General features: G+C 44.8%; 1 protein-coding gene across 1 annotated transcript in view; it reads left to right on the top strand.

Annotated features, from left to right (window-relative positions):
* Window positions 1–23,225, top strand: part of SDK1 (sidekick cell adhesion molecule 1) — a 389,058-nt gene that overhangs the window by 327,780 nt on the left and 38,053 nt on the right. Inside the window, exons 32-35 of the mRNA XM_030958488.1 lie at window positions 148–218; window positions 5,783–5,918; window positions 7,795–7,854; window positions 9,852–9,953. Coding sequence (XP_030814348.1) covers window positions 148–218; window positions 5,783–5,918; window positions 7,795–7,854; window positions 9,852–9,953 — 369 coding nt within the window. The remainder of the gene's footprint in view (window positions 1–147; window positions 219–5,782; window positions 5,919–7,794; window positions 7,855–9,851; window positions 9,954–23,225) is intronic.

The following is a 23,225-nucleotide window of genomic DNA, read 5'->3' as shown; positions in this document are numbered from 1 at the left end:
ACCATGCTGCTTTTGGGGCCCACCATGAAGCAGCTGGGCTAGATTTCCTTCAGCAGTGAAGAAAAAGAGCTTGATGAATGAAAGAAAAGCTGCCCCTTTTCCACTCTCTTGCTGTAACGGCTTTTGTTTCCTTTTTCTCTTGTTTAGTTCCAGATGAACCACCCAGTTCTGTGTTAGTAACTCCCCACACGACCTCCTCTGTCCTTGTGCAGTGGCAGGTAGGTAAAATGAAAAATTCTGATGTTCCTGTGAACAATTTTTTGGTTGCTTTGACTTGTTGAATTTAAGGGTACATTGCCAGGGACATTTTCTTGAGCTGCAAGTATTGTACTAACATTGAAGGACTGCAGCTACTTCCTTATTTGCCTGATCTAGCATATATTTTAGTGATGAATGGAGATTCCTGTCAGTTGCTTTCACTTTGTGCCTCACTGGGACGCTGGTAAAGGAGTGCCTGTAGCCATGTCCGAGATTGTTTCTTGTCAGATTCTTCTGCCCTTTCATTGCTCTCCATGGTTGTGCATCTTTACGCAGAAAACACTCCACAGAGATGGTGTTGGTAAGATCAGGTAATCAAAAGCTCACGTTGTGCACAGCCTCCTCCTGCTGCTGGAATGATCAGAAGCCTGAGATCAGTGCCTGAGATCCCATTCGTACCTCTGAGGAGCTCCACATGCCCTCTTGACTCTTTGAGAGGGAAACATTGAGTTTCTTCAGAGAAAAGAAAGGAAGTTTGAGCTCTCTGCAGTCTCTCGGGGTTGGATGGGGAAGTATTTGTGTCAAGTCTGCATTTTATAGTGGCATTTCCTCTGCCTTCCTTTCTCTCTCAGCCCTGGCCTCCTGGGAGATGCAGGAGCATTTTGTGATCCAGTGCCTGAGGTTTCTTTTTGCAGAGTGGGCATTAATAGAGGGACCCCAGTGGGGCACTGCACATTATCCACAACCCATCCTGGAGAGCCTCTGCCCACCCTGCTCCCCAGACAATGCCCCCCAAACATCATAAGGATGACTTTGGACAGATTGCATTATAGTGAAAAATGTACATATGCATTTACAGTACAGATGGGACTCCTTGCATTTTTGGAAGAAAAATATATGGATGAGGGTGTGTTTATTGGCGCGCAGCAGCACTTGAAAATCTGCCTGGCTGTGCTGCTGGGTGCCTGCCCCAGCTTACACAGGAGAATCCTCAGCAGCAGAGTTGCTTACAGCATCTTGAGCAAATAGGAGACATGTTGAGCAGTTTTACCAGAGGAATTATGGAGAGATGCAAATCTACCTCCCCACCTATGACAAGGGCCCCCAGCAAAGGGGAAAAAAGAGCAGAGAGAGAGGACAAAGAGGATGTGAGGCACAATGGACCACAGAAATAAACGTTCCCCCAGCTGACTGATTACTGGTGTGTAGTTAATGTGAAATAGGTGGTTGTTTAGGTAATTGGATGCTTTTCATTTCATGAAAGTGAAATGGGGTTGTTGTGCCAGAGCTATCTCAAGGGAGTTGTGGGCGATTATATGTCATTACCACATGTATATTAATAGGTCCTGGTAATTCAACCGTACTATATTTTTCAAATAAACAAAAATCTTGAAGTCCCACAATAGCCTCCAATTAAGAGGAAGTTTCACAGCATTGTCTAAGAAATAATGTAAACTGAAAACAGCAGTCGAGCTAAATGGGAGAGTGGATTTCCAAGCAAAGCTAAATTTTTAACTTTGAGCTGTGTTAATAATTCACAAAACAAATTCTCGATGCACTATCTGGGCTTTCAGCTGCTTGGTCCAATCAGTCCATTATTTTTAAATTTAAAGGAGGAAGAAAATAAGTAATTTCTAGTGAGGCCTGTTGTATCAATAATGCAGGGTTATTTCAAATGTTCTGGAGGATGTTACACTTAACATCAGGATCATGTACTGTTCTGCTTCTACCTTAGAGATAACAATTACTCAAACTTACATTTGAGTCTTTATTTATTTATTTCTCTTTAGAAACAGCACAAAGATGTTTCTCTTACTTCTGTACAACATTATGGGCTGCCACTCATAACCATTTTACCTATTTCAGCAGATCCCCCAGGCCTTTCTACAAAATCCTAAATAATCCATTACATCAAAAGCAGAGTTTTGTCCACAGAAGACAGATAGGAAGGGGAAGACCTGACCTTTTAGCAGAGTACCCTTTCCAGGAAAAAATCATCATTTCCATGGAAAAGAGACAGTTTGCAAGCTGTTTATTTTCTGAGCTTTCCTGTCCTAAATCTCAAGGAAGGAAAAGATGGAGAATCACATGATAGCATAAGAAAGCAATGTTTTCTTTTTATATATTGTTTTATATGAAAACAATAACATCAGTGTTGGGTCACAATGAGAAATTAAGCTTTACTTATAAGGCAGTAACATGGTAGAGCAGGGAGTCACAGTCTCCTCCTCAGCTTCAGCAGGGTTTTCCTTTTAGACTTCTGCAGGATATTCCACTTCGGTTTTTTGGGGTTTTTTTTTCTCCTGAATTAAAAAAAAAAAGTTTATTAGTAATTAAAATAGGAAAAGTCTTAATTAATAAGAAAAATTAAAATAGGTAGGTGAGGACATTGCTGTGCTGTGGAGCCCTTTTCTGCAAGGGCACTATCAGGGCTAAAGTAACTTCAGTGTAATACAGAAAACAGAAAGTCAGAAGATTGGAAAAGAAAAAAGAAAACATCAGGAGAAAGATACTGAAATTTTCCAGTAACCCCATCTCATCTCCTTGCACAGGAGAGTGTTTCAGCTGGTCCATGAGCAGGAACATCACAGGGCAGCCCTGGAGGAACCTTACACTTTATTTGGTCTATTTTAGTCCCTTGGACAAGGGGCTCTCAGCCTGAGACTAGGAAAGGCTGTTGTACGAGAGCTTGATTTATTTGCCTTGTAAAATGCAGTCATAGAGGGAATATGATTGCCCTTTCTAAAATACATCACAGGAGTAAACACCCCACAGGGAGAAGAACAATTTAACCCAAAAGGCAATGTTAGCACAGGAACAAATGGTTAGAAACTGGCTATGAATTATTTAGATTAGAAATTAAATGAATGTTTCTAACCGCCCGAGTGGTGAGGCTGGGAACAGCTTCCAACAGGAATACTGGGAAGCTGAAGGATCAGCTCCATTTCTGGTTGGTGGTTCTGTCTGTTAAAGAAGCTTTCAGCAGGTGGGGTTCTGCATGGGGAACTCCCAGCCCTGATGATTCTCGAGGTCCCTCACAATCCTGTACCCACAGCATTGTTCTCTACTCAGATCCCAAATAACAGTGAAAGGTGGTCAGAGCTTTGCCAGAGGATGGAGCACCACGATGAGCATGAAATGATGAATAAGAGATCTCCACCCAGGCAGAGCAAGTGAAATCTTGGGAGCGTTTGGGTTGCTTTCAGCAGGCTCTGTGCAGGACAGCTGCAAAAGAAAGCAGCTTCCTCCTGGAGCAGGTGTAGTTTCCTTATACTCTGGTTCACGTAATTTTCTTTTTTTGGTTTCAATAAACTGCAGTCTTTCTACTTAATTCCTTCAGCCCTCACCCAGAGCAAGGTCCTTGGCACTGAGACTGGAGTTCTCTCCCTCCTCTTGCCATTGTAATGGAGTAATGGAAAATTCATGTCATTTCTGGAAGCAGAATTACCAAAGATCTTCCTCATTTCTGTCAAGATGTCCTTACTTTCTTCATTAAAGTTACATGAGGCATTACCTTCTATTGTGACAGTGTTTCACACCAGCAGTTAATTTTTACATAATGCTTTTCCTTAGTAAAGTTCTCAAGGCTGGTAGGGATTTTTCTGGATTAAAGGCAAGATTATCATTAAAACCGTTTTCATTTATACTTTCAGCCCCTTAAATTTCAGTTAAAGAATCTTTAGAAGATAAATGGCTCAAGGCATCTCTTCTCTGCAGTTCTTATCCTGCATTAGACTCAGGAAAGTAATTTTTTTCCCAAAACATGAGGAATCCCTCTGTCTCTACCTAAGCAAACCGCCCAGATACAAGTCTCCTTTCCAGTGTGGCAGCTGTGTGTCTGTAGCTGAAGGAGGATGTGAGGGGCTGCTGGAGAAGCCTTGTTGAGGTGTTTTGTCTTTGAGCATCTCCCAATATGATGCTGAAAGAAAAAAACTCATATTTGAACCATCCTATGGCTGTATGTGCCAAACTGCTCTGAGCTGTAATTGAGGAGCCCTTGGTTCTCCTCTGTGCCCACCCCAGAGCCCATCACACTGTAACTTCTCTCTAAATACCTCTATGAGGTTGTCATTAGACCTAGTTTTGTCTTCCTAATCAAAGCCAGAACAATTTTTATTATTCCTTTTTATTTTCCTTTTTATTTGATCATCAGTCTTTCAGTAAAATAATGCCAAATGAAGAGTGTCCTGTGATCAGTCCCCAAGGAAAAGGAAGAAATTCTGTCTGTGACAAAATAATTTATTTCCTTTTGGAAGCAGTGAAACACTGTTTGGCTGTTCCAGTGTTGGTGGTGGAAGGCAGCCTGCATTTCCAGGGAGTGCTCATTTATACTTTTCATCCCACCCAGGTTTCTGTGGGCCAAGGAGGAAAGGAGCTTGGTTAATTGTGTGGATTTTTCAGTCAAGAACCTTTTGCAATGGCCACAGCAGAGCAAAATCCTCAAATTTGCCTTTAATTGTGTTTTTCAAACCACACGACCTCCAACCCAGTGCGTTATTAATGTGTTTTCAGCAGAGCACAGAGCTGTTGTGTTGTGATTTCAGGGTTTACCTCAGAACCTCGGGTCCCTCCCTTGAAAATTCCCTCCCAGGTGTATCAATCACCTCTCCTTTCCCCACCCTGACCTCTCCCAGCACTGTCTGTCAATCCTGGAATTCCAGAAGGGTTCAGTGATTGGCAGAGTCAAAGGATGCCCTCTACCCCTGGGGGGGCATTGGGCCATCCAGGTGTCCTTTGTCCCTTTGTCCCTCCCCTCCTGTCCCTGCTTGGTGGCTCCCTGCCCCTTCCCTGCCCCTCTCCCCGGGGTTCAAAGGAGCAGCAACCACCGGCTCAGGGAGTTCTGTTGGAGCTGGTGCTGCATTCAGGGGCCTGGGGGCCAGAATAAAGCTCTGGATCCAAACCCTCCATCAGAACCGACTCCTTTCCTTCACCATGGCCTTAAAGCTTCTCCAGAGAGGGAAACCTGAGGAGCAAACCCTCTTAAGGGAGGAGGCTCCATCCCACCACCACCAGAGCTCCTGCAGGCCTGGACTTGTCTCCACGTGCCCAGCTGGAGTATCCAGCTAGCCAAAAGTGTCTGTGGGGTGAAACACCACACACCAGCCAGCCAAAAGTGTCTGTGGGGTGAAACACCACACACCAGCCAGCCCAAAGTGTCTGTGGGGTGAAACACCACACACCAGCCAGCCAAAAGTGTCTGTGGGGTGAAACACCACACACCCAGCCAGCCCAAAGTGTCTGTGGGTGAACACCACACACCCACCCCCACAAAAAAAAGTGTCTGTGGGGTGAAACACCACACACCCAGCCAGCCAAAAGTGTCTGTGGGGTGAAACACCACACACCCAGCCAGCCCAAAGTGTCTGTGGGGTGAAACACCACACACCCAGCCAGCCAAAAGTGTCTGTGGGGTGAAACACCACAGTGCCACTATTTGGTTCAGCACCAAGGGCCACACAAGCTCAGGCATGTCCCATCCAGCAATATTGGTAATAATTCCAATACAGAGGCACTGCCCCTGGTGCTGGATGTGTGTTGCCATGCCCATCCTAACCAGCCTGTTCTTCACCTGGGTGTTTTGCAGCCCCCCAGGGTGGAGAGTGTGAACGGGCTCCTGCTGGGATATCGCATCTACTACCGCGAGCTGGACTACGACACCGGAACTGGGACAGAGTCCAAAACCATCCAGAACCCCTCAGCCCTGAGAGCAGAGCTCACACGTAAGCCTGTGCTTTGGACCTTAAAATATCCCGCAGTGGTAATCTGTCATTAAACCAGGCACTGCACACCCCTCTTGCCCCATGGAAATAAAATGTAAGTCTAAGAGAGCTGGGAATAATTCAGGTTTTACACAATCAGCCTGAAGATGCTGAAAAATGCCAGTGACTTGAGTGTGATCAGCATTGTAATGGTCTGTGCTGATCTCTGCCAGCATGCTGGAATTGATGGTCTGTCCCCCACATACCCTCTGATTTCCTGCTTCCCCTACGTCCACTTCATAATTACCCTGGTACACTTTGTTCTGCCTTCAAACGAGAGACACTTCATTTTCCTCAGCTGGCAACTTTTTCCTTTCTTGCTGTTTTTTTTTCAATAGTTCTTATAATTGACATTTTGTTTTTCTTTTTACAGTATGAGGAAAACAGCTGAGAAGAATTTTAAAATGGAATTTTTATAATTTCAAAGTGCTTGTCCACATTTTAGAAGAAAATAGAAAAGATGAGCAAGAATTTTTAGGTGCCTGCTTTCCATTTTAGTCACTGGGATTTATGGCTCACATGGAAAGAAGGTGGAGAGGGAGAGGAATAATAGAAAAAAATGAAAGGCTTTTTAGATAAAGGCTAGAAAGGAAATCAGAGGGAAGAATAGGCAGAATAAGATGATGTGAGGCAGACATGTGAACACTCAGTAGCCTGAGAAATAAGGTCCAGCAATGAGATGTGCTCATGTAGGGACCAGCTTTTGTCCTCTTCGATGTCACTGGAATATTCAGAATAAGATAATACTCCAAGAGCAGCAGAATAGGGTTCAGTGAGACTATTTTAATATGTTATATCATCTGCCATGCTTTCCTGAACCCATAGAAATGATTTCTACAAAAGCAAGAGTGAATTTTAATGTGGGTGTGGATAAGTAGGTGCATTAAATATAAAGTAAGCCCCTAACTCTGACCTTACTTATGTGGTCAGAGCTAATGAGACTTTTCAGACTGAGCAGCTCGAACCAGGACAGAGATGTAAAGCTCTCATAGGCGTAGGAATGCAGAACGGTTTTTCTCAGACAAAAACTGAATGACTGACAATGTACATTATGAAATCATGAATTTGGATGCTCTCACAAGATGGGGAGCCTGTGAAACCAACCAGTTTTGTCTTTTCCCTCTTCTTGTCTGGCCCTGCAGCTATATTCCTAATTACTGTAGAGGAGAAAAAACAAGCTGTAGCTCTCCAGGGAGTCAAGAGACAGAGAGAGCAAGGGGTGGAGACAAATGTATTTTAAGATAAATTTCCCTCTTTCTCTTCATAATTCTCACCTTAGAACACCTCTGTTCCTCACTGACCCACAGTTTTGCACAGCTTAGCATATTATTACAATTCACTCACAGCAGGAATCTTGAATTCTTTCAGTGAAATCAATTTCAGGGAAATCAAATTCACGCTTAAAGAAACAGGTCCTGCCCTGATGTAAGTGTTCACTTTGTGGTCCAGCTTCCAGCTCAGCACTCTGCAGCTCTTCAGGTTTTGAATTTTGCATCTAGAGAAATCAGCATGTAATGCACCACTGAGAGCTTTCGCCCCTAGAAATCATTTCATTTTTACTCATTTGTTCTATTTAATCTAAAAGCCAGAACATCTTTGTGTTGTGTATTTGTGAGCTCTCTGTTTGAGGAGGAAATGAAACAGCCCCATGTGGGCGAGATGCTCTCCATGTGTTACGAGAGAGTGATGTGATTTTATTGCCCTTCAAGGTATATTCCTAAAGCTTAAACTGTGTATGGGTGTGCTGCCTCATTTGCCTCTGTCTCTGCTGTACATCATTTGCAATAACTATTTCCTTGCACTGTAACAAGCTTTCTGCTTTGCTTACCCTGAATAGCCCAAAGCAGCTTCAAGACAGTGAACAGCAGCTCTGCATTAACGACGTATGAATTAACACGTAAGTGCACATTGCCTTCAGTTGAGACTCTTTGTAATGGTTCAAAATATACCATGGGCAAACTCCTGTGGCTCTCCTCCGTGGATCCAGCAGAAATCAACACAGATTAATGACTCTGGCTTTCCCCAGTTTCTTTTTCTTTAAGCCTTTGCTTCCCCTATACCCAGAGACATCGATGATGCAAGTAGGTAGCTGTTGTAAAAACGTGGCTGCTGGGAAGGTAAAACATTAGTGACTGTAACAACCCAGCACTGCTGATGCTAAATGAATTTTGATTCACTTGCTATATATTCTGCAGTCCATCTGAGTTTAGCTGTATCACATCATTAGTCCTATGATTCAAGCATTGTGATGCTCGGACATTCCATGGAGTACGAGGCCAATTTAGAAAGGGCCCAATGAATTTATGTGCATCTCCAGAGGTGTTTTCAATTGGAAATGAATAAAATAACATTCGACAGAGTTAAAAGGCAAGTTGCTTTGTGGTGCTGATGGTTCACTAGATAGGTTTTGCCCAAGGCTTTTGAGTCACAGATTGTGATGGGCTAAAAAAAAAGAAAAAATGAAGCCTGATCCCCACTGGAAGTTGCATGCATGAACTCTCGTGTTCCATTTTCTTCCACATCCAGTTAACACTAAAATCTCCCTTGTGACTTCTCATGGCAGAAAAAACAGTTTCCCTGTGCAAGCTGCCCAGTACTATACGTGTGTATCTTGTTATTGTTTGTTTATGAACTCAGCACTGTTATTTCTGATTTGCTTGCTCCATCTTTTGCAATCCATCCAAATTTAGTGACATGACATTTAAAAAATTGGGGTTATATTAGGTATAATTTACAGTATGCCAGAGACTGGAGAATGCTGCTGAAGTCACAGTCGGATATTGGAGCACAACCCTTATAAAGAGTTCTGGGACACTGAAATTATACAAACTTGCCTAATTAGACTTTTTGAACCATACCAAACCAATGGCACACTGTCAGCCCTGTATTAAGGGGACTCTGATTCATAGATAGCAGGGAAAATTATTGGCAAAGGGAGAAATTTGGACCTCTGGCCATGCGTGTCTTAATTCAATGCTCATTTAAATAGGGCAATTTATATTATTGATTGCTCTCTTACTCTAATGTCCCTGTTAAGTATTGTAGATGATAAATTTATCTGTTAGGATTGATTCTTTCATCCTGAAAATGCAAAATCTGAAACTACTCAGGCGCTGCCTCCCTCAGTGACGTTGATGTGATTCTGCTCCACCCTCGTTGCATTTGTTAATTACCCACAAACAACTGGGGTTTTTAGATTTTTTCACGCTTCTCTCACTCTCCCGCCTCATCTGTCAGAGTAGTTTCTCTGTGTCAGCAAAGAAATTTGTTGCCTGGTGTCCAAATGGAGTCCAGCCTTCAAATTCTCCTTCTTGGTTGTGATTGATGGTCGGGCTGTGGTCATGTTGGAGGAGAAGATCTCTGTGGAGGACCTGGAATGGGACTCCAGATTCCCCACTGCAGCTCTCCCTGTGCACCTGCTTCAGCTGTTCTAGAGCAGTGCCCCCCCTGCAAATGAGCATTCCAGGGATTAGGCAAATGCTAGGCAGGCTCTTCCCTACCAGTGCAGATCAAAATGAGACCTTATGGTGACATTCAAAGCCAAATCCTGCCATTTTCTGTACTTAAGAATGACCTAGAGATGTTCTTCTGGTTAGTTATCCATAAGAAATAGAGAGAAATCATTATTCCTCTTACTGGAGTGACACTTTGAGGAAATTCTGGACAATCCTGCCATTTCGTCACAAATATCTTTAAAAATGATGCAAACACTGTTGTGATGTGTGAATTCAGGAAGGCTTGAAGTAGACATTGCACTGTTGTACTGTTCTATTGCCCCGGCTCTATTCTGAGAGACAAGTCTGTAGATAAAGATGTGTTGGAGTCTAAAAGATAGCTGTAATACAGTATAAATCATAATACCTAATATTAATATGTAATATTTTACTTTTTCAGAATTGAAGAAATACAAGAGATATGAAGTACTAATGACAGCATATAATGTCATTGGTGAGAGCCCTACCAGCACACCAGTGGAAGTGTTTGTGGGTGAAGCAGGTAGGTGAAAAGAAAATCAGTTGATTTCTTTTTTTCTTTAATATCAGCATGTTGTAGTATTCTCCAGATAATGTTCAATAACTTTCCAGGAAAGGCATTTTTTGAAAATTTCCCCAGTCATTATTGCTGGCAGTTTTTTGTTGCCCACTTTCCTGGAATAGGCACTGCCAGTTTCTTGCCATTGGAAAACCAGTTGGTCTGCAGGAAGGAGGGAAGAAAGGACATTTGAAAGAAAGAAGAGAAAATATTTTTGGAGTTGCAGGAGGATGACTGTTCATACCAAATTAGCTTGAGGGAAAAATTGACTCGAGTTAAAAAAGTGAAAAGTGGAGCACAGGAAAGTCACAAGGGAAAAGAAACAAAACTACAAAACAAGGGAGACTCAGAAAGCTGATCCTTTTATTTTATAACTCTCTGTGTAGAGGCATTGCCTGGCACCCCACCTGGCTGTGTTTTTATGTTCTTGAAGCAAGGAGATGCATGTCTGGTTTAGTGCTGGTTTTGGAGGCAGGGCTTGGGTGCTCCCAGGAGTGTGCAGACTGTCCCTGCATCCAGCCCCCATCAGTGGCACTGTTCAGGCCTTTGCTTATCTGCATCTGGTGCCTGAGTCCTTTTTGATCATTTTAAAATGATCAAAAAAGATCCTTCCCTCCACTGGAAGGCTGGAGGTGGAAATGAGGACAGAAGAGTTGAGCAGACACTTCTGTGAATGCCCTGAGGAACGGGTGGTTTGTGAGAGCCCAGATAACCCCCAGGCAGTCTGTCCCCCCAGAAACTCCAGCTGGGAAGGGCAGCGCTGGCATAGCTGCTGCCCTCCTGCCAGCAGGGCTCTGGTTATGGTGATCCCAGCTGGAGGCAGGCAGGCTCTGAAATCCTCGTTAGTTCTGCTCTCCATTTCTGCAGCAGCAGCAGCGTTTGAAGCTCAGAACAAGGGGAGGCAGCTCGACCCTCCCCGTTGCTTGGCCCAGCACTGGAGCTGATTGCACTTTGTTCTGTGTCTCGGGGCTGTGGGATGGAGGAGCTATCAAAGCCAGCACTAATTCATTTCATTATTACTCATTAAACATTCTATTGCTCAAAACTAAGCAAAGCGCGTTTTTTTAAGAACTCTACTGCGCATTTTTTTAAACTCTGCTTAACCTTTTCTTTTCAAATATGGTGCAACATTCACCATCTTTCTTTGAAAACATCATAAATTAATCAGAGCAGCATTGTCCTGGAGAGACAGCTGGCAATATTTACATTTTTTTCTAGTTTGCTTCTGCTCCAACTTACTTCTGCAACTGCAGCAAAGAAAGTCTCAGGTGGAGCCAACTGTATCTGGCTTCAAAATACATTTTTGTTTCGAGCTAAGTATCTCCCTGCTGCAAATGGAGCCAGCACATGCACTTATACACATGTACACAGATTGGAAATCATCTGGGGAAAACAAGGAAATGCTGTTATATTGTGTCTTTTAATCCCACAGTCCAGATCTTGCTATCATAACTCAGGGAACAAGGCAATGGAAGGAGACAGACTTGGGAGGACACTGAGATAATTACAGGACCCCTGAGTGTCTGAAGGAAGGGGAGCTGGAATTAGATGAGCTTTAAGATCCCTTCCAACTCAAACCATTCCATGATTCTGTGCTATCCAGGAGGGCTCCTTTCCCAGGCAGGACTGGTGTGTCTGAAGTTGTACTGTGTGACCTGGCTGTTGTGTTAGAGTTCCTGGATTTACCTCTGGAAAGGGACCATCCAGGTTCACACAGCAGAGATGATGAATGTAGGATCTTCCTGCCGATTTTCACTCTTGTTGTGTGAAGTTATTACACTTTGTTATATAACTGCCTCTTCCACCTCCAGAACTGGCTGTGATTTATACTGTGAGTAAAGTGATTGGAGATGGTATTGCAATTTAAGTTTTAAATTGATTTGTGACACCTTTGAGTTAAAGTGTGCTGTGGAAATACAAGGTTTTTGCTGTTATTGTTTGCTCAATGTTCTTACCCACGGTAAAGGCAGTTAAGCAGCAAGCTGGAAAAAAATGAGTCTGCTCAGCTCCAGCAATGGGGCATCCAGGTTAAAAACAGAGAAAAGCTTCCCAATAAACAAGTGCTGGCACAGGCACAGCAGTGGGCACAGAGTGAGTGAAGGTGGCCAATCCCTGGGCTGAAGCTCTCAGGTAGCTCTTGTCTCTGTTAAATGGGGCCTGGTTCTGCCCTAAGCATTGCAGTAACTCTGGGAGAGGGGAGAACATTCCTCTCTGGCTCGTAAAAAGGGATAAAAATGGCCTTTGTGCCTTTGGGGAAATGTGCTGGGCTTAGGCCAGCTCAGTCAAAACACCCATTTCTGTTGGGTGTTCGTGCTGCTGTTGGTTGTGCTGTTCAGCTTCTACAGAGTGGTGCAGAAGGAGTGTCTGTGATTCCTTCCTTCCCCCTTGTGCTCTCCCCTGTTAGATTTGAAAATTTCCCTATGATCAGACCTGGATTTTACAGTAAAAGTTCCAGTAGCTAATGGAACCACCTGAAAAACTTGGGGGAAAGAAAGCTACTAAAACCAACCTTCCTCAAGTTTTGCCAATTAAATGAGCAAATATACCCAAATTGGGGGTTTCTCTCCAGCCCTGGAGTACTCTTGAGCTGTGCTGCAGCCAACTGCCCCCTTTGGCAGCCTGAGCAGGTCTTCCCTGCCTCTGACTGATGGGCAGGTGGAAATTCTGGAGAGAACAATGGGCCAGCCATGAGTAAAAGGCCTCTGTAGCCCAGCTTGATGGTGAACAGGAAAGCTGGATGCCAGTGGTTTGGATCTTTTGGGGTTTTTTGGTGGTAGGTTTTTAATTTTATTCTACAGGTGGAGGAAATGCTTTCCCTTTTTTGGGTAGCCCATAAGATCAAAGGCTTCCTTTTGAGTTCTGCCTGGATATTGGCAAAACTCACTGGTGTGGAGAGCAGTTCTTCCCCAAGATGGGAGAGTGGGCTGGGAGTCCTTGAGCTCAGCACAGCTGGGCAGGATGTGCTGCCTGCTCAGTCTGAGCAGAGCCCGTGTCCTTCCCCCACCTGCCTCAAGCATCTGCATTCCTCTCCTCCAAGGCCCAGAAGATCCTCTAACTCTGCCTTTTTAGAGCTGGCTGCAGCTCTGCCCTGCTCATTAGAGAACCATGTGCATCTCCTGACAAATGACAGAAAAATTGAAAGCCACCACTTGCAGAAATTAGGAAGGGAGTCGCAGCCCCGCTGGCAAGCCCCCTTTTCGCCTTGTTAATTCATTTAACAGTTCAGCTGTCAGGGATGCTGGCTCTGATTGGGGAGGCAGTGACTGTTCAGCAAAGGCTGGCTACTGATATTCATCCCAGCCCCAAACGCAGCTGCTACCAGAGGTGCTGTTCTGCTCCACTGAAATTAAGACTCTGTTAGAGCAGCCACTATATCAAGAGCATTATTCTACCAGGTTGCTGTCACCACCTGATTGTGTGGGGGGCTCTGGAGTTCGGGAGACTCCACTACCTGCATTTTAATTAAACAGAAATCACAGGTTTGGGCCAGGCGTGCTTCACCTAATTTGGGAAGGTGAATAAAGTAAAATGTGGCAATACAAATCCTGTGCTAACGAGCCTGCAGACTTCAGTGCTTCTCCCATATACTGCAAAGCTGTTTTGGATGAAAAGTAATGAAATTCATCATTTCTTCCAGCAGCTGTTGCTGGAGTAGAGTGAGTGTGTGCAGAGAGGGGGTGGCAGAAGGGGTGAAGTGCTTCGAGAGACATCAGCCTTTAAACAGGTTGTAAATCCATTTGTGTGAAGAGGGGAGTGATGTGTGTCATTATAACTGATGGTGACATTGGTGACCTTCAGAATTCACAAGAACTGATGAGGCCGGGTTGTTGTTGTTGTTCTTTTTAATGATGATCTCTGAGAGCTGGTTCTGTAATGGGAAAGGCAAAGAGTAAAAAGAGCTGGGAGACAAATCCCTTTGTTTAGTAGTCCTCCATTGAAATGCCACTTTAGTTGTGCAATCATCTTTCAGAGAACAGTACCTGGCTCTCTCATTTTCTTCCAAGTGGAACTGTAGCTTGGAAAAGAGCAGGAATGGAACAGAGTGATGTCTGTCTTCAAAAGCTGAATCCACCTCTTAGTGCAAAGCTAGCAGGCACCAAACCAAATTTCTTCCTGTTACGTGCAATTATTTTCATCTGTCCTCCTGCCTGCAGCTCCACAGGTGTTCCTGGACCTCACAAATTTTATTTAATTCACCCGTAGCTGACACAGGAAGATCTGCTCTGCCGGTAATGTCAGGGGAAGCACTTGGAGCTGCCTGGCCATCTCCAGCATTTTGCTGGCCAGAAACAGAAACCACCTGGAAAGCTCCAAGACTAAAAATAGTGAAATAGGTTTGGGACAGAAAAGGCTACACTCAGAGAGTGAGCCATGGTAAGGAAAAAGAAGCCACATAAGGAAGCAAAGACTTGACTCCAAGTACTTGGCTCCCCTTTAGAAACTGCTTCCAGCACAGAGCTCTTGTCCCTTCTTGCCTGGTTATCTGTGCTGGGGCAACATCCCTTTGTGCTGAAGGCAAGGAAGGTTGGCAGGACAAGGCTCCTTTACCCTTGGGTGCTTTAATCTCTTCCTTCAGGCTTTGCTCTTTTACGTGTGCACTCCAGATTCCCCCAGTGGCGTCACCTCCGTCCCTTTCTGGAGAAGGGGGTCCCTCAGCCCTACCTGGGCCCCCCTTTTCTCTCACAGCACAGCAGCTTTACCTCCTCCCCTGCCCCAAAGAGCAGTGGAGATGCTGTGTGGAGTCCCCTGTGCCTCCTTGGTCCCAGGCTCGGGGAGGAATGACAGGATTCCAGCACATCCGAGCTGGCAGCCTGTGCCCTGCGCGGCCCCTGGCTGTGCTCTCCTATCTCGGTGGCACACGTGGGCTGGCTGCGCCTCTGCAGATAGCAGCACACTGCTGCTGGCACAGCTGCAAGAGCTGGGTGGGCACTGCCATCCCAGATGCCACTGGAGAAGGGAAGAGAAGGATTATCATGGCCATTTCACATTGCAGTAGTCTAAAACCTGTCAGCCTTGGGGATGGTATCTTCCCTCGATAAACAAAAGGGGATGGAGGGAAGCTATGGGGGAATGGAATGGTAAATGAATTCTTGGTTTCACATGCTCAAACTTTAAACAAAGGGCAACTTCGATGCTTTAAAAGCACCAAACCTTTGAAATAAAAGGATGTTTGCCTTTTAATTTCTGACACCTCTGGACAGCAAGAGGCTACTTTTGGGGGATGGCAGGGTGTTTGAAACTGGTTGTCTTTTTCCCCTCCTCTTTAAATTTAAAGAACCTGCAGAGCTGTTCCATTGTGATGCTCAGTTCTGGATGAGCTTTACCCTGTCATTCTGGGAATTCTTGCTCCAGGAGTGACACTGAGTTGCCATCCTGTCCCCAGTGTCTTTCTGAGAAGGTCTCCTGTCAGCTTGGAGTTAAAGATGCAAGCCACGTTCTCCAATAATGTGCTAAAAGACAGAGTAAAGTCAGAGCAGAGCAAGAAAGGCAAGCTGTAGGAAGATGAAAGGAAAAAAAGAAGTGGTGAGACATTTCCTGGTTGGTCTGGGAAATTAACCTCTTTCCAGTTTCTCTTGGAATTCAATTCATCTGTATCCCAACAGCATCCCATTTCTGAGAGCAGGATTGGCCACTGGGCCAATCCCATCAGTGTTTCTTGGTGGATTTTAAACTTCTCCAGATTCACTCTATGTACAAGGACTTGTCTGCAGCAAGCCCGGATTTGTTGTTCCCCTCAATGCAGCTCCACTGGAGGTAGCAGGAGTGTTGATAGCATGTGGCTGTGGGATCTAATCCTGCAGGGCTGCGACAGGACAGTAGAAAATAACAAACTAAAGTGTGCCCACATCAGAGCATTAGTCACTGCTTGTGTGTTACTGGTATTGTTACAATGCTGGGGAGTTTTGGAAATGAATTTTCTCTGTAAGGCTTGGCTCCCTTTCCTACTCAAACTGGCTGTTTTTTAAGGCTAATTTTATATTCTTAATCTGTTTACAGATGATGTGAAGGTTTTGCTAATTAGACTTCCAGATTTGGTGGCTTAGCTCAGTAGCTGCTCTTACAATGGCAAGACAGAAAGTAACCGTGCCAGTGTGAGTCTGTGGAAGAAGTGTCCTTAATGTCAACATGTCAAAAAGACATCCCTGCAGCTCTCTGGAGACTGAAATCTAATGTCAAGGCAGAAGGAAGCAAAGTCTGGGAGTCGTAGTGCTGTCAAAGCAAGTTATTCTACCATACAGGAGAAGGAATTTTAAGCGAATGCACTGGAAAGCAGCGTCCAGATTGAGACATAGATTTGATGGGCTTATTTGACATCTTTAATTCTCCATTGACAGTCCAAAGCTCCCTAAAATGATTTGCAATGTTTTCATGCTGCAAGTAAAAGCCGAACGCGCGCCTCATTAACAGCTCATTAAGTTGTTAATATTGGTCATCAGCAGCCTTTGGTACAGCACAATGCTTTATGCAGTGCGGCAGCTCCTGCTTAGCTCGGGTCTAATTGCCTCTTTTTATCACGTCTCAATGTAGGAAAGATGTTTCTGTCCTGGCAAAAACATCCGCGGTGTTTGATGCGCTGGTCCCTAACTGTGGCAGGGCCGGGAGGAGCTGGGCAGCGTTTTGCTCCGAGGATGAACTCACAACCCAAAGCATTTGATGCTGATTTTTTTTTTGGTGCCGACTGTAGCCCGAGACGGGCCCAAATTCATCATGAACTGTGCGCTGCAGTTGTGGGAGGGGAAGGACAGATGAGCTGTTGTGCTGCAGAGCTCCGTGGGCTGTGAGAGCCAGGGAGGGACATCCCTGCACAGAGCACAGCGAGGAGAAACCTGATCGGGTGTGCGGAGCTCTGCTGAGCTCACAGCACAGCTTACTCCATTAAAAGCTGAGGAATTAACCTTCCTTTCAAAAAACATGAGCAATCAGTAGTAAAGTCAAATGAAGCAGAAATTGCCCTGGTACAGAGGTGGGGAAGCCCCTGGCTGGTAACTCCTATTCCAGCAGACACAGGCTGGAGTTGGAGTGCTTTTGACTAAAGGGTTATATCTGCAGCCAGATTCCTATTCTGCCTAATTGTGCAGTCCTGCTCTGCTTGTTTGCAGTCATCCTGGGATATGTGAGCAAAATTTGTGCTGTAAGTATTTTCATATGGGTCTCAACTCCCGTGGCTTTGCCTCCTCTGTACAGCTTTGCTGTGAAGCCAGCTGTGGAGAAACACAGTTGGTTTTCTTCTCTGACATCTGTTTGCTGTATCCGTCGTCAATCACAGAACTGGAGGCTTTTCAGGTTGCTTGTTGTAGAGTGAAAACAAAAAAGTTGCCATTTTTTCTTAAGAAAGTATGAATTAGTAATAGTCTAAAATATCTTGGCTGCAGCAGTCCAGGCACTGAGAAGGAATGGGGGTGTGAAACTGCAGCAATGATCTCAGGGATGAAAAATAAAGAAAGAAAGAGAAAACTCTCACTGAGAGTCAAGAAAATTTAAATTTAATCTCTCTCTCCCCAGGAGCACAAGAACACAGTCTTCTGTGGGCTCCCTGGGGTTCCCTGACCATTGCAATCTGTAAATCCTAAATTAATTCCTCGTGGGGGTCAGCTACCCAAACTGGCATTAAAGCCACAGTGAAAGGTTATTCCAGGGGCAGATCTCACCTGTGCCCTTTGACTTTTTTCTGATATAGCTTTTGACATTTGGTAGATGGCAAACCCAGGGGAGGTTATTTGATACGCTCTCTTGGCTGCAGTGAAGCAGAAGGATTAGACCTCAGTAGGTGCTGCCATTGCTGTTAGTGGATGTGAAGTGGGTGCTTTTGTCAGTTGCCATGAACTTGTGGTATTATGATATTCAAATGTGGCATTAACAAATTATAATAAGTGGAACATTACTACAAATAGAGGAGGAGGAATTTTGGGTCCTGGGGAGTGTGGGGAAAAAATCTGAAATTGGTAATTTTGCTTCTCTAATGGGTAGCTTTGTAAGAGAGTGGAGGGCAGTGCTTTCCCCTCCTGTACTGCTCTCAGTGCACATGAGAGAGGGTCAGACACACAACAGCTCCTCACCATCCCTTGAACAACCTTCAGCCCCTCCTGGGGGTGAATCCTGCACTCATCAGAGCTGGCACTGCTCTCTTTACACAACTGCTTCTGCTCTTCAATGGAGAAAACCCCCAAGTGCACGGATGTGAGGGAGAGGGAGCTGCAGGAGCCATCCCTGATTTGCATGGATGTGAGAGAGAGGGGGTTTTAGCTTGCAGGCTCGTGCCTCCCTGATGCTGTCAGGCTCTTGCTGCTCGTGGCCCATCTCTGCTGACTGATGGGCTGCCTGCCTGTGTGTGATCATATCCTTCCTGACATGAAGAAATAGAGGGAAAAGCTCATTTTATTATTCCCCCCACTTCTTGTTTTAACCACCTGTACACCCTTTCCAGAGGCAGTCTGACAGTTCTGTGAGGGCTTTACTTTGGGCCAGGCTCTCTCACTTCCTTGATGGATAATCTCAGTATGCAATCTGATAGCCTCTTCTAGGGTTGTGTTTGCTAAGTAGAACTGTGGAATTCAGCAAAAGAAAAGTGTGTAGTTTTTGTTTGCAGCCTCTTTCACAGCACTGCTCTGTGGGGTTTGCCATGGTTCTAATTACCCAGATCACGTCTGCCCCATGAAATTCCCAGATTGCACATGGCTCACTCACGGGGGAAATCCAAACCCCCTTTAAAAGATTAGGGATCACAGCAACAGTGTGTTCACCACTGGAAGAGTTAGTGAGGAACAGGATGAGAATGGCTCCTCAGTTCAAAAAGGGCAGGTACACTCCTAGATCTGTGTCTGTGGAAAAGAGACTGCACTTCCAGTCCTTGTTTCATTTCAGTTTGCAGGAATTCAGTTTGCAGGAATGTTATCTCCCCCTCTCTCCACCCCCACCTCCCTCCTGTGTCTCTGCAGGTGCTGAAGGTACCTGTGCCAACACTGGGAAGCTTCCCAGTGCTAAGCATAGAAGCTGGGGATGTTACATTTGGGGATCATTTGCAGCTGCTTTGATTTATGTTTCTTCATTACTTTAATATCCTTAAAAAATTGATGTGGCAAAACACAGCTACTGTACTAAATGTGGTGTACAGAGGAGAGCCAAGTGTTTGCCTACCCAGACAAGATGGCACAGAGTAAAACAACTGCAGGTGTTCCAGACTCCCAAAGTTCTCATCCTGACAGCTGTTCTCTTTCTCCTCTTCACCCTTTCTTCTCCACTAAAACAGGTTTTTCTATTTTTATCTTTCTATTCTACATCTATTTTTGCATTTCTGCCCTGTCTTCCTCAGCATTCATGAAGGTGAGAGAGATGTTTTTCAAGTTCTTCTTGTGTTCACTTCCACTACATGAGGAGATGTTTCAATTCCTCTTATACAGTTCTATGCAATTGTGTAAATCAACACATGCATCCACATCCCTTGGAAAGGAGTATTTCCAACTAAAACCTGGCTTTTACAGCTGTTTTCCCTCCTCCCCCATCCAGCTGAACATCTCAACGATGGGGAGGCCAGATTGCTCCTTTGCTGAGACTCGTTTCATGTCTCAGGGTGTCACAAACCTGGCAGGGCAGCATTGGTGCCAAATTGCTGAGCAAGAGGGCAGGAGCACTCAAGCCCAATGTAGCAAATGGATTGTGTTGGAGGGGTTAAGACCCACATCCCTGGAATGTGGCTCTGCCTCTCTTAGTGCCTCTGAAACACATCTGAGTAACCACAGAGAGCTCAGCCCTTGGAAAAACATCAAATTCCATCACGAGATGCAGCCCAGCCTAAAACAGGCAGATATTAGTGGGAAGTGTGTTTTACATTCTAAATATAGCTTGTGCTGCTCTTCACAGTGGAAAGCAGCTTCGCAGTAGCTGGTTTTGAAGCACAACTGACTAATTGTTATTGAGCTAATCAGCATCCCTCACGCAGCATTCCTGACGGCACCAGGCTCTGCTGCTGGGGAAGCTCTGATCCTCCCACTGCTCTCTCCCAGACTCTGTCAGAAAATGGCCAATAAACACTGAACATCCTTCTCTCATGCCACTTTTCCTTCATGCAAGGAGTGACTGCTGACATCTGCACATCCACCTTTTTGGTCATTCCTGGGAGGTACCATCCTCACATTTCTTCTCTAAGCCTGTTCTGCAGGAAAACCCCACTTTGCCTGTTCTGCTGATCAGTCTCACTGCTTTATCTGGCGACCTTCTGTTTGTTGTGTTGTGTTTGGCTTTAGAATCTACTAAACTATTGCTTATCTACACTGTGACTTGAAGGCAGTGGCTGCAGCTGAAGAAGCAGCAATCTCCATGTCACTGCAGGGATATAACTTCAATACAGTAAGGATGGTTTAGGTTAGGCATCAAAAAGAATAATATGAGAGGTTTTTTGTTAGTGTAATATTATAGATAGCCCTATTTTGTTTATTTTTATTTTTAAAGTATGGGTATTACACAATCCCCTATTTTAAGAGCTGCTAAAGCAGAGAGGTGCTGGCAGAGTTTGTGTGGGAATGGCAGCACAATCTGGAAAGAAGTCAGTGATTGAGATTACATGAAAATCTGACCAGCAAGCTGATCCCAGTGTGACCCAGGAGATGGTGTCTGAGTCCTCTCCAAACCCTTTTAGCCCTATTTCCCATGACTGTGTGTGCCAGGAATCAGTGTGTAAACTTTGGAAGCTCTGATGTGCAAGATTTCACCATCAGCACACACTGAACTGAACACTGTTGTGCCTTCTCCCTTGTTGTTAATCACTAGGTGGGGAAAATTACAGCTGATACTCAGAACATGCTGCAACCACCCCTCCATTGTAATGAGGAGATGGATTAGAGGATTTGGGGTCCTGGAGCTGTGTCTTTGTTCTGTGTTTATGCAGCACATTGTGCAATGAGATTCTCTAGGTCTAACACCAAAATGGCCTCTAGGTGCTAACACCAAAATGCACACATATTGATTACTGGGGAATAAAGACAGGCATGTTCTTCAAGTCATGCTTTGAAGAATTTGGGGGAAACACTTGCTAGATAGAAAAGGATCAGTGGTCTTTACAAAACAGAAATTTGCTTGGGATTGTTTGGGATTAAGCTGATGGACAGAAAATCCGTCAGTCTCTTTCACTGCATTTTTCTCTTCATTTTTGGCCTGAATCTTTACTTAAATGGTGTGTGAGTATCAGGAAATCTTGTCCCAAACTTGTCTGTGAGTGTCCTGCCAGTGACACTGCCGCTGCAGAAACAATTAGAAAACCAGTAGTGGAGAAATCCTCTGCTGCCCAGAAACTGGAGCAGATATAAGAGCAGTGAGGAATGCTTCACAAAACCAGTTATCAGATTTGCCCAATGAATCACAAGGATTTGTAGCCTACCTGTGCCACAGAGCATCGTGGCGATTGTCACTGGGAAAAGGAATAGCAGTTCCATATTGATGGAAAGCTCTGGGTGCCACACAGCCCAGAGAACAAATATCCCAAGTGAGAAAAGCTGAGGTGAACCTTCTGCAGAGCACAGAGCTCTGGAGCAGGGAGGCCGCTGGGGATTTCAAGCACCTTCTCTTTAAAGGTTAGAAGCATTTGCAAACTCAAATTGCCTGCAGTGAGAGCAGAGGCTGCTCAGTGCAGCTGGGAAATGAGGGCAGTGATATGTTTAAATGTGGATTTAGGTGTGTAACTTTATTTATGGGCTCATTTTGACACTCTCACCACGTTTCTGGATAGATTTGCTGTCTTTACGTGATCCTGCCAACAGCAGCCCAGCCCATATTTGTTGCTATTTGTTACTAATTACTACACAACCTGCTCAGTATTTCTCCTAAGGTTTTGGCTAAGAGAGCGTTTCAAGGAGACAATCTCAAAGGTAAATTGAAATCAGATAAGAAATGTTTACAAATATCTGCATGAGATTCCAAGGCAGGATATGTGCGCAGAATTCGACTTCATGAGTACACAGATGTTTTTTTCAGGGAAAGTGAAATGCTTTCCACCTGCCAAGAGCTGCGTTTGGACCCTCAGGGGTCTGTGTCGCTCCTGCTATAGTTGATAATGTCACTAACACCTAAAGCAGTGTGAGGTATGTAGCTCTAACCTTGCTTTTTATGTATTTGAGATTTCAACAGCCGTGAAAAATCCCGAGCTCAGTAATCTTGAAGTGCATTCCTAGAAGGTAAAAAGCCTTTTGAATTCACCTTTAAAATGCACTTGCTTTTATTGGCACAGGCTATCCGTGTATTCAGGGAATGGTTTGGGGTTGCAAACAGGTGGGGTCTTCAGGGATGTGTTTCCTTCTTTTTGAAGTATTTCACTTCACCCTTAATGGAGGGTGCTCTCACGCAGAGGCACATCAAGCATCAGCAGCACTCTTCTGCTGTCCCTCGCTGTCAACAAGAAATCTGTGCTTAGAGGAGGCGGGACACATCAGTCTTTGAAAGTTGAACAGAAGGACAGACACACAGGGCACAAAACCAAACAATTTGCATCTCATGGAGGCTCTGGAGTAGTGAAGAGAAATGTTTTTTTCCACATTTTTTTTTCTGTTCCTCCCATCAAGTTTTCCTCCGCCGCGCCAGTAGAAGTGCAGCTCCAGCAGCGAGTGTGTCGGTGCAGAGTTATCACTGGCAGGTTTTAACCACTGTGTTTCTTAGAAGTGCTGCATGAAGGGGTTGAGGAAAAGCAGTGTTATTCTGGCAGTGGGTTGTACACGCCATCTTCTCTGATGGTCGCATCTCAGAAGCGGTATTTGTTCCAGGCTGCCACATGGCATCCAAAGAAAAATGCTCTTGTAGATGCTGCTTCAGACCCGAGTGTTGAGAGCACTGTGAAGCTGTCAGCTCAGGACAGACAGTGGTGTCACTCCTTAGAAAGGAAATACACTGCTAAAGGGACCCGTTTTCCTCTGTGATTGTATACATTCCTGTTTCCCTGAGCGTGTCATCCTGGCAGATCTCTGGGATGTGTTTTCAGCATTACTCTCTGTGATCAGTTTGGCCTCGTGCTATGGTTTGTGCTGTGAAATTCTCAAAATCTTGAGTTTTTTGGTCCCTAACAGCGCTGCCTTGCATGGAGGCATCCAGCCAAGCAACGAGCACAGAAGGCAGGGCAATAATTAGACAAGTGCACCCTTGTGACCAAGCTAGGGTTTACTGATGGTCACTGTCACCTCATGTATTCACCATCCAGCCAAAAAGAAAACAAAAAAACCCACAATAAATAAATAGTTTTAACCGAGCCCTGGGATA

This window comes from Camarhynchus parvulus, chromosome 14, assembly GCF_901933205.1.
Source record: "Camarhynchus parvulus chromosome 14, STF_HiC, whole genome shotgun sequence".
Lineage (NCBI taxonomy): Eukaryota > Metazoa > Chordata > Aves > Passeriformes > Thraupidae > Camarhynchus > Camarhynchus parvulus.
Note: the sequence above shows the minus strand (reverse complement) of the source record. Positions and strands in the feature narration are given on the sequence as shown.